Below are 11228 nucleotides of genomic sequence, written 5' to 3'. Positions count from 1 at the left end.
CATGTCGAGTTTTAAACCAGCTTTTTTCACTTTCATTTTTCACCCTCATCAAGAGGATTTTTTAGTTCCTATTCAACTTTCTGCCATTAGAGTGGTATCATCTGAATATCTGAGATTGTTGAGATTTTTCCCAGCAATCTTGATTCCAGCTTGTGCTTCATCCAGCCCAGCATTTTGCATGATTCACTCTATATATAAGTTAAATAAACACAGTGACAGTATACAGTCTTGTCGTACTCCTTTTCCAATTTTGAATCAGTCTGCTATTCTATGACCAGTTCTAACTGTTGCTTCTTGCCCTGCGTACAGCTTTTTCAGGAGACAGATAAGGTGGTCTGGTATTCCCATTTCTTTAAGAATTTTCCACAGTTTTTTGTGATCCACACAGTCAAAGGCTTTAGCATAGTCAATGAAGCAGAAGCAGATGTTCTTCTGGAATTCCCTTGCTTTCTCTATGATCCAACACATGTTGGCAATTTGATCTCTGATTCTTCTGCCTTTTCTAAATCCGGCCTGCATATGTGGAAGTTCTCAGTTCACATACTACTGAAGCCTAGCTTGAAGGGTTTTGAGCATTACCTTGCTATCATGTGAAATGAGAACAATTGTGAGATAGTTTGAACATTCTTGGGCTTCCCTTGTGGCTCAGTTGGTAAACAATCCGCCTGGAATGTGGGAGACCTGGGTTTGATCTCTGGGTTGGGAAGACCCCTTGGAGAAGGGAAAGGCTACCCACTCTAGTATTCTGGCCTGGAGAATTCTATGGACTGTATAGTCAATGGGGTTGCAAAGAGTCAGACATGACTGAGCGACTTTCACTTCACTTTTTCTTTTGCACATTCCTTAGCATTGCCCTTCTTTGCAACTGGAATGAAAACTGATCTTTTCCAGTCCTGTGGCCACTAGTCAGTTTTCCAAATTTGCTGATTTCTGAGTGCAGCACTTTCACAGCATCATCTTTTAGGGTTTGAAATAGCTCAGCTGGAATTCCATCACCTCCACTAGCTTTGTTCATACTAATGTTTCCTAAGGCCCATATAACTTCACACTCCAGGATATCTGACTCTAGGGAAGTGACCACATCATTGTGATTATCCAGGTTTTAATAGACCTTTTTGGTATAGTTCTTCTGTGTGTTCTTGCTCCCTGGCTGGGAGCAGCTCATGAAAAACATAGCTTCAATGGATTTCAGCAGCTGGGACCCTTGGTCAATGAAGCTCTCTGCAGCTGCACATCTCTCAGGCCCATTCTCAAGGCCAGCTCAAGAACAACTGAGTGGTGTACTTATATTGCCTCCAACACCATCATACAGAGAGAAAGCCAGTCAGCTGCAAGGATGATATCAGTATATCAAGAAAAAGAAGACAGAGAGAATCCTGTGACTACGCCCCTGATACCACTTCTTCCTCAATTCCAGATTTCCTTGCTTTTTCACATAATTTGGCTGTTCAAATTTTCTTTTGGTGAGTGAAAAAATTCCTCTCATTGCTTAAAAAGTAAAAATTAAGATAACATATACGAAAACAGTACAGCGAAAATACCAGCAGCATTTTGATTAATGTTGAAGCTAGTGTGTGCTGAGATTATCTAGCTTGAAGGGGAGCTCTGAGCAAGTGGGGCTTTTATTGAGATAGGCCTAGAAGCTACCAGATCTTGCTACAGGCATGTCTAGATCTTTCAGGGTGTCCACAAGATCAAAATATATCACAATAATGTTTAAGTCATTTTTCACTCTCATTCTCTGATGAGCATACAGGGAAGTTTTCCAGAGGCTAAATGACATATGAATGTATTAAATTCAGAAACAGGTTGAGAATCCAGCTGTTTCTATTAAACCAGACATTAAAGAAATTTGCAAAATGCCATTCTTCTCACTAAATTTTGTTTTGGAAAATACAGTTATTTTTCATGAAAGTATGTCATTTATGTTTACTTGTAATGATATTATTTTTAATTTACTTAATAAATATTTTGACATTTTATCAGTTTTTATTTCTATATAGTCCTCAATAATTTTTAAGAGTTTAACAATGATCTTGAAACCAAAAAGTTTAAGAACCTCTAACAGAAAAACTTTACACTTCCTTCCTTCGAGTGATTAACAGTAGTAATATGGCATCACTGACTCTATGGACATGAGTTTGAGTAAGTTCTGGGAGTTGGTGATGGACAGGGAGGCCTGGCGTGCTGCAGTCCATGGGGTCACTAATAGTTGGATATGACTGAGCAAATGAACTGACCTGAACTGAATATTGTTATTAACCTTTGGAAATATGTTCTTCCTATTTCTCAAAGGTTTTGGTTCCTGACTCTTTAGTATAGCTCCTTTCTTAGTTCTTGTTCACTTCAATATATGCCTAGAGAAACCTTCCCACACCAACACTTTTCAATTTTTTGAACACACCTCTAATGACCTTATCCTCAAATCTACCTCAGCCATTCACTTCTATGGTCACACCCTATATTTTGTCATAATGGAAAACTACAGATTCACTGTAATCTCATTTTTTTGCTTTTTAGTTCTCTGATCACCACCTTCTATATTTTTTTTTTTTTTTTGCGCCCCGCCCCGCCCCCCCCTTTTTTTTTTTTTTTTGCGCCCCGTACCTTCTATATTTTTTAGCTCACTCCTCCTTCTATCTAGAGAAACTTTATTTAATTTATTTATTTAATTTGGCCACATGACACATTAGTAGTGAAAGCATGGAGTCCTAACCACTGGACCAGCAGGGAATTTCCATTCTAGAGGACCCTTTAATGCCACCAGAGGTCCTCAAATCTATAGATGCTACTGTTGTTCACTTTTGGTGCCCCTATTTCTCCTCCTTACCCAGCTTAAATTCCATGGCCAATCATGTCTGGGTCCTGTGCCTCCAAAACTAACAGGGCCTCCTTAAATAAAGAAAACCCCCTTGCCATTTCCTGCATTGGGAATCTCTTCAATTCTTCAGTTACTTCTTCCTCTTGTCTCCATCCTTTCTCTGTGCACATTCACATCTGTGAAAGTTCAAGGCTTAAAAGTTTTATCTGTAGGGGACTTACTGTAATTACTATTAATGCTTTGAGGCACTATATATACAGTGGGTCCACCCTCCTGCGTCCAACAGACACCAAAATCTGTGGATGTTCAAAATGTTTTATATAAAATGTTATATTATTTGCATTTAACCTATGAACATCCTTTAAACCACCTCTAGATTACTTATAATACCTATACAATCTAAATGCTCTGTAAGTAGCTGTAAAGACAATGTAAATTCCATGTAAATTGTTGTGAGCAGCAGCAAATTCAAGTTTTACTCTTTGGAAGTTTCAGGATTTTTTAAAAGAATATTTTCAATCCACAGTTGGTTAACTCTAAGGATGCAGGATCCACAGATATGGAGGACTGACTGTACATGTACAAGTGTGTATATATGTGTGTGTTAAGTTGCTTCAGTCGTGTCCAACTTTCTGCAATGCTATGGACTGTAGCTCACTAGACTTCTCTGTCCATGGAATTTTCCAGGCAAGCACACTGGAGTGGGTTGCCATGCCCTCCTCCAGGGGATCTTCCTGTATATATATATATATACATATATATATGTATATATATATATGCACACATACATACATACACTATTTTTGTATTCTGTTTCTTCACTTTACAATATTATGGATGTCTCTGTCAGTAACTGTACCTTAGCATCAGTTTACTAGCTACGTGACATTCCATTGTAGAGACATCTTATGATGTAGGGTAGTCTCTGCCTCCCCTCCCCACCCCATCCACAGTTTCAGACAAAGATTGTCTGAATATATTAAATATATCAATATATTTCCACATATTATCATATGTGGAAAATTCCAGAAAGAATTCTTGAGTTTTAAGTCGTGCATCATTCTGAGCAGCAGGATGAAATTTGGTGCCACTTAGCCCTCCCTTCTGGTTATCAAATTGACTGAGGGGGTATCTCAGTGCTTGTGTTCAGTTAACCCTTATTTTAATTAAGAATGGTCCCCAAAGGCAAGAGTAGCGAGGCTGGCAATTTGCATATGCCAAGAGAAGTTGTAATGTGCTTTCTTTAAATTACAATGTGGAACTTCTTGCCTTATTAAGGGAAGGAAAAATATTGTGTGCTGAGGTTGCTAAGATCCATGGTAAGAACAAATCCCGTATCTGTGAAATTGTGAAGAAGGAAAAATAAATTCATTCTACTTTTGCTGTTGCACCTCAAACTGCCAAGTTTATGGCCACAATACATGATAGGTGCTTAGTTAAGGTGGAAAAGGCATTTACTTTGTACAGTGAGATATTCTGAAAGAGAATAAATGCACAAGTGGGTGAATGAATGCAATTCATATAACATTTATCACAGTGTTATGATTGCTTTATTATTCTTAATCTTTTACTATTCATAATTTATAAATTAAACTATGATAACATAGATATACTTGTACAGGAAAAAATAGAATATATAGGGTTTGGTACTATCTCCTGTTTCAGGTATCCACTAGGGGTCTTGGAACATAGAATAACGGAGATATAGAAGATAAGAGAGACGGAGAGTTTACCATAGAAAACTAGCCCTCTATAGTTGGATGGTGCAGTAAACATCTCTAATACACACCCTATGCTCATGTGTCTAACTCTGAAGAGTTAGAGTTCAGGCTGTGGAAAGGGCAGATGTGGAAACAACAGCAGAGGCAGAGGAGACTGAAAAGAACAAGGAATGTATGAGAAAGGCTGAATATTTTACTTTGGGCCATAGGGCACTGTAGCCAAAAGCACCGAAGAAGTCTTATGATGATCTGTGAATAGGAAAGAGTTCCAAAAACTTGCTCTCACTTAATCCTGGACTATGTCAAGTATGGTTCCAAGCACTTTATCATGTATAACTTACTGGAATTGCAGGTACTAGGAATCCCCTGATGGTCCAGCGGTTAGGACTCCATGCTTTCACTTCCCAGGGCGCAGGTTCCATCCCTGGTCAGGGAACTAAGACCCACATGCCCTTCAGCCTAAAAAAGAAAAAAAAATGTAGGTATTATCGTTATTCCTATTTGTAGGCAAAGAAATTGAGTGACAGGGATGTTTTACTGCCCACGGTCACTCACCGAGATTACCCATCTAGCAAGAGATGAAACCAGGATTCAAATTAATGCAGTTTTTTGGACTCTGTGGGAGAAGGCAAGGGTGGGATGATTTGAGAGAATAGCACTGAAACATGTATATTATCATATGTGAAACAGATCACCAGTGCAGGTTCGATGCATGAGACAGGGTCCTCAGGGCTGGGGCACTGGAGACAAGGTGCCCAAGGTGACCCTGAGGGATGGGATGGGGAGGTGGGAGGGGGGTTTGGGATGGGGAACACATGTACAACCATGGCTGATTCATGTCAATGTATGGCAAAACCCACTACAGTATTGTAAAGTAATTAGCCTCCAATTAAAATAAATTAATTAAAAAAATAAAATAAAATAAAAACAAATCAATGAAGTCTAGCTCCAGTTGTTGTTGTTCAGTCACTAAGTCATGTTCAACTCTTTGTAATCCCATGAACTGCAGCACCAGGCTTCTCTAGCCATCATTAACTCCCCAAGTTTGCTCAAACTCACATCCACTGAGTCAGTAATGCCATCCAACCATCTCATCCTCTGTTGCCCCCTTTTCCTCTTGCCCTCAATTTTCCCCAGGATCGGGGTCTTTTCCAATGAGTCAGCTTTTCGCATCAGGTGGCCAAAGTACTGGAGCCTTACCTTCAGCATCAGTTCTTCCAATGAATATTCAGGGTTGATTTCCTTTAGAATTGATTGGTTCGGTCTCCTTGCTATACAAGGGACTGTCAAGAGTCTTCTCCAGCACCACAGTTCAAAAGCATCGATTCTTCTGCGCTCAGCCTTCTTTTTTTTTTTTTTTTGCGCTCAGCCTTCTTTATGGTCCAACTCTCACATCCATAAACAACTACCAGAAAAGCCATAGCTTTGACTATATGGACCTTTGTGGACAAAGTGATGTGTCTGCTTTTTAATACACTGTCTAGGTTTGTCATTGCTATTCTTCCAAGGAGCAAGAGTCTTTTAATTTCATGACTGCAGTCACCGTCCTCAGTGATTTTGGTACCCAACAAAATGAAATCTGACACTGTTCGCACATTTTCCCCTTCTATTTGCCATGAAGTGATAGGACTGTATGTCATGATCCTAGATTTTTGAAGGTTGAGTTTAAGCCAGCTTTTTCACTCTCTTTCACCTTCATCAAGAGGCTCTTTAGTTCCTCTTTACTTTCTGCCAATAAAGTGGTATCATGTGCATATCTGAGATTGTTGATATTTTCCCCAGCAATCTTGATTCCAGCTTGTGATTAATCTAGCCCAGCATTTTGCAAGATCGCATTTCACAAGATGTATTCACGCTCTTGGAGATGGTGAAGGACAGGGAAGCCTGGCATGATGCAGTCCATGGGGTCGCAAAGAGGCGAACACGACTGAGCGACTGAACAACACTTTGCATATACATTAAATAAGCAGGGTGACAGTATACAGCCTTGACGTACTCCTTTCCCAATTTTGAACCAATCAGTTGTTCCATGTCCGGTTCTAGAGCCTCACTGCTATTAACCAAAAACCATGGTGGGGTGGCAAGCTTAAAACCCAGCCCCTACAGACTTCAAATCTTTTGACACATGAGTAATCGGCGAAGGCATGAATTAACATTGGCTTGATCTGTTCCCCTCATACCGGGAAAAGTGTGAAGCACATTAGCTGAGACCATAGAAAACTCCATAGATTCCTCATCTCTAAAATATCCACTCAATGGACATGAGTTTGAACAAGCTCCGGGTGAACGTGAAGGACAGGGGAGCCTGGCTTGCTGCAGTACACAGGGTCGCGGAGAATCGGACATGACTGAGCGACGGAACAACAAGAAATTTAACACTAAGCACTGATCCATAAGACGGCCAGTCTGCCTGAACTGAACCGATTTCAGGCTTTAACAGTTAAGAGCCCGGCTCCGCAAACTGATAATTAAATTGCAAAAGGCGTGGAAGCCTCCTAGAGAAACAGTTTCCCGCCTTCCAGTCGGTTGCAGGTCTCTCGAGAAGAGCCTCGCTAGTTCAGGGCTGTGACGTCAGTACAGGCACTAGGCCCGCCCCCTGGGGTCTTTCTGCTTCTGCGCGGTTGAGTAACCTAGGAGTTTGCGCTCTTAGCTCTGCCCACTGCCCCGGAAGTTAATGCAGAAGCCACACACCCCCCGCCCCCCCACTCGGCCGGCCGGGACGGAGCCATTTTAATTCATATCTGAGTGGGTGGTGGCGATTGGTGTTGGCCGTCTGGCTCCGCAGGGCAGGGGGCAACTTTACTGGTTTGGGGTGGTTTTTAGTTTAATTTTTCTTTTCTAGCTTGGCATCGCGGGCCAGTTCGTAATTCTTATCGGCTGAGGCCATGTCAGGAGACGGAGCCACGGAGCAGGTGAGGAAGAGAGTGGTGGGGCCTCGTGGCGACCTCTTCTCTCCACGTCTCTTTTCGTCCGAGTACTCCAGCCATATTCGCTTGAGGAAGGAATCAGGGGTCTAATGAATCCCAAGGGCTGGGTACAGAAGTACGGTGGGAATGGGAAGCGAGATCTGACTGAGATTTGAAACTCTTTTTTGGCTTCTCTGTCTTAGGGGTTAATATGAACAAATATTTGGTTTAGACAATAGCTGGGAAACTACTGCGTCCTGTTTAGATTTATGGGACTTACCCGGTGAGATTATTTCGTTTAATACCATTTTGGTGTTTAGGGGTTAGGAATTGATCGTTTTAACGTGTACTCGCTGTTTTCTAAAAACTTGACACTCTTCTCTCCAACCGCCTTTCCGATATACACTGTACCCAGAAACTGGTTGCTAGTTTGAGAAATAATTTGAGATGAAACTGATCTGAAGAAATAGACTCTCGCCAGAGTGAATGAGGGAGGAAACAGTTTAGGAGTAGAGGATCGTTATGCCAAGTTGGGAATTTTGTGGCTTTCTCCCGCTCCATCCCTTAGGATTTCATTTTCGTTTTTCCAACGACACAGATAATTGTAGAATTTGATAAATCGGAAATGAGAAGTCCGATATGGCCACTGTAAATAAAAACATCTGTTTTAGTACTGGATATGTGACATATAAGTATTACAAAATTCAGGTTTTTTGTTAAATGATTTGTTCCTTTTGCTTTTTATTCAGAATTTTGTAGACTAGTCTTTACCTTTTAGTTTGAAAGAGGAAACTGATATTTTATAAAAGATGTCGGGTTTTGTTTTGGTTTTTTTTTTTTCGATTTAAGTTCAGTATGTTTAGGTAAATGGTTTTTAAAATGGAGGCTAGATAGACTGCAGATTTCAAGTTCGAGTTCCTGAAATTTCCCATTGCCATAGCAACGAAATACACTTACGTTTCCGTTTTTCAAGTGCCCGGCTTGTGGAGTGGGAACTGTTCTTGGAGGTTGACAGAGATGAGGGAAAATTGGAATGTTTCTGTTGAATAGAGTGTAAATTTTATCGTCGGGAAAGTGTGGGTAAACTGAATTTTGTGTTTCCTCGTCGACAAATTTCTGTCCTGAAATTTTCACAGTATTTACATTTTACATGCTGTTAGAATGCCCAAGATTGCAAAGTCTTAAAATTGTTACGTCACATCTGTTTACATATACTACCCTTTTTCTGAGTTCATGTTTTGTCACCTGCAGGTGGAGGAGGACTAATGTACTAAGGTTTTCATTGAAAGTTTCACGAATTCATTGTTAACTCTTAAATTTATCTAAAATTGTAAACACAGTGAAATGGTGCCATGACCTTTTCACCTCAGAACTGTGGTGTTTTAAGTGGGAGAGAAAGTGGTAATTTTTTGAAAAAAGTTTCACCCGTTAGTTGTATGTGCCAAGTTTAGGACATAAAGAAAAGAGCAGTGAATGCCTATAGTACCGTTCTTCACCTAGAATCGACAATTGTTGAGTGTTTGCCATATTTGCTTTATATCTTGTACATACTTATTTGAAAGTAAGTCCACACATACTCAGCCCCCCTTATGTCAGCATTCTCTTATACAGGATAAGGACCTTAATCCTATTTTATAACCATTATACTATTTCCCATCTAAGAAAATTAATAGTAATACTGTATCACTTCTAAAAATTAGTCCTTATTCAAATTTCCTCAGTTTCTCCAGAAGGCAGTGTGATTCACAGAGTTTTATTATTTTAAAAATCAGAATCTATAATCTAGGTTGTTTGCATCATTTGATTATGTCTCTTGAATAGTCCCTCTATTTTTTGTCCCCTAGGATATTTATTGTCTATTCGAAGAATCCAGAACAGTTTTCTTGTACAACTTCTCATTTTCTGTCTGGGTTTATTTGATCTGTGTGTGTGAGTTATCATCTAACTTGTTCTTTCATCTTCTGTATTTCCTGGAAATTAACAGTTATGTCTAAACTCAGAGCTTTGATAATATTCAGGTTAAATATTTTTGTGTATAATACAGCATCGCAATAAAAGGCACTTCATGCTAGGTTATTCCACTGTTAGCAATGGTTTAAGTTTGTTCACTTGGTTAGGGTAATGACTGCTGGGTCTTTTCATTATAAAAGATTATTTCCCCCTTTGCAGTTAGTAATGTGTGGGTCGATAACTGTTCCTCAATAACCTTTTATCTAGTTATTTATTGTCAATTGATAATCCTTGAATAAATCAGTTATTTCCTTGGAAATGGCAAATGGTGATTTTTTTTTTTTTTAAATTCTATTCTGTCTTTACTTACTGGCTCATATTTTTCCTCAAAGAAGAAATTCCTGTTTTCTTTCCCCCTCCTTTTATTTATTTTTATTTTTTTAAAATTTGTTTATTTATGGCTGTGTTGGGTCTCAGTTGCAGCATTCTGTCTTCTGTCTAGTTGTGGATGCGACACACTAGCTGCTCTGCAGTATGTGGGATCTTAGTTCCCAGGTCAGGGATCGAACCCACGTCCCCTGAATTGGAAGGTGGATTCTTAACCACTAGGCCACCAGGGATGTCCCTTTCCCCCTCCTTTTAAAAGATTGAGTATTGCTGTGGATTCGTGTTTTCTGAATTTACTATGCTAAATTCAGCTATAGCTTTTTTTTTTTTCCTTAATGCTTAACTTGTCCTAACTTTTATGGTGCTTCCTGTATCCTATATATTTTTCCATCAGTCTGTAAGACATTTTTTGACATCTGATGACCAACAAAGAATTATCTTCATATAATCTTTTGAATTTTTTCAAGATACATTTCAAACATGCAAGAAAAAAGAATAATATTATATATGATGTTCTATCACAGAGCTTTGTCACAGGTAAACCGGTTTTCTCCATACTTTCACTTACTCTTCCCACCTCCGTTTGTTGTTTTTATTTAGTCGATAAGTCATGTCTGGCTCTTTTGCAATCCCATAGATTGTAGCCTGCCAGTCTTCTCTGCCCTTGGGATTTCCCAGGCAAGAAGACTGGAGTGGATTGCCATTTCCTTGTCCTGGGGATCTTCCCAACCCAGGGATCGAAACTGCATCTCCTGCTTGGCAGGTGGATTCTCCTGGGAAGCCCCTCACCTCCATTACTTTGAAGCAAATCCCAGATATTATATCATTCAACTTTTAACTGGAATAGTGCTTAAACAATACCTTGAAGGGTGACATGATCAAAAATATGAATCAACTAGCTTGCTTGATGTGTAAGACAACAGTCAATGAAAATTTAGGGGGAAATTGATGATGAACAAGGTGGGGAAAAGACTAAACAAAACTGAAGAATAATAAGAAAAAGATCAAAACCACTCAATCATGGATTTCCTTTGGAAAGATGCCAAGGGGTTTCCCTCCGTCGAGATTGAATTGTAGATTTATTTTAGCTGTTTAGCATTGAAACTCAAAAAAATGATAATTTGTTCAGTAAGCTTGATATTTTAGATTTGTTATTCAAAAATATAGATGGTCATTTCTTGGTACTGAATCTCTGGATTTGTGCTCTGTGAAAGAGGGAAATGATTGTAGACAAGCAAAGTCAAGAGTGAGGTTTATTGTGTTTTTTTTTTTTAACTCTTGTAAGGATGTTCTATTTTACATTTAGAGTGCTGTTTAAATTACTTTGCAGTGTTGGTGGGTATTCTGGAGCCTCGTGTTTGCCAGTTTAGTCATGACAGAACCACATGCGTATAGGTTTTCCCCCTGACAAAAGCACATCTGGTTCCCCTGTGGAATTATGGC

General features: G+C 39.5%; 1 protein-coding gene across 1 annotated transcript in view; it reads left to right on the top strand.

The window, feature by feature from the left end:
* The first annotated feature begins 7181 nt into the window (after positions 1-7181).
* The window catches only part of CSTF3 (cleavage stimulation factor subunit 3), a 63760-nt gene continuing 59713 nt past the window's right edge, over positions 7182-11228 (top strand). Inside the window, exon 1 of the mRNA XM_043908855.1 lies at positions 7182-7454. Coding sequence (XP_043764790.1) covers positions 7428-7454 — 27 coding nt within the window. The 5' untranslated portion in view covers positions 7182-7427. The remainder of the gene's footprint in view (positions 7455-11228) is intronic.

Source organism: Cervus elaphus, chromosome 1 (genome assembly GCF_910594005.1).
Source record: "Cervus elaphus chromosome 1, mCerEla1.1, whole genome shotgun sequence".
In the NCBI taxonomy this organism is placed as follows: Eukaryota; Metazoa; Chordata; class Mammalia; order Artiodactyla; family Cervidae; genus Cervus; species Cervus elaphus.
The sequence above is the reverse complement of the archived record's forward strand: the minus strand, read 5'-3'. Positions and strand labels throughout refer to the sequence as shown.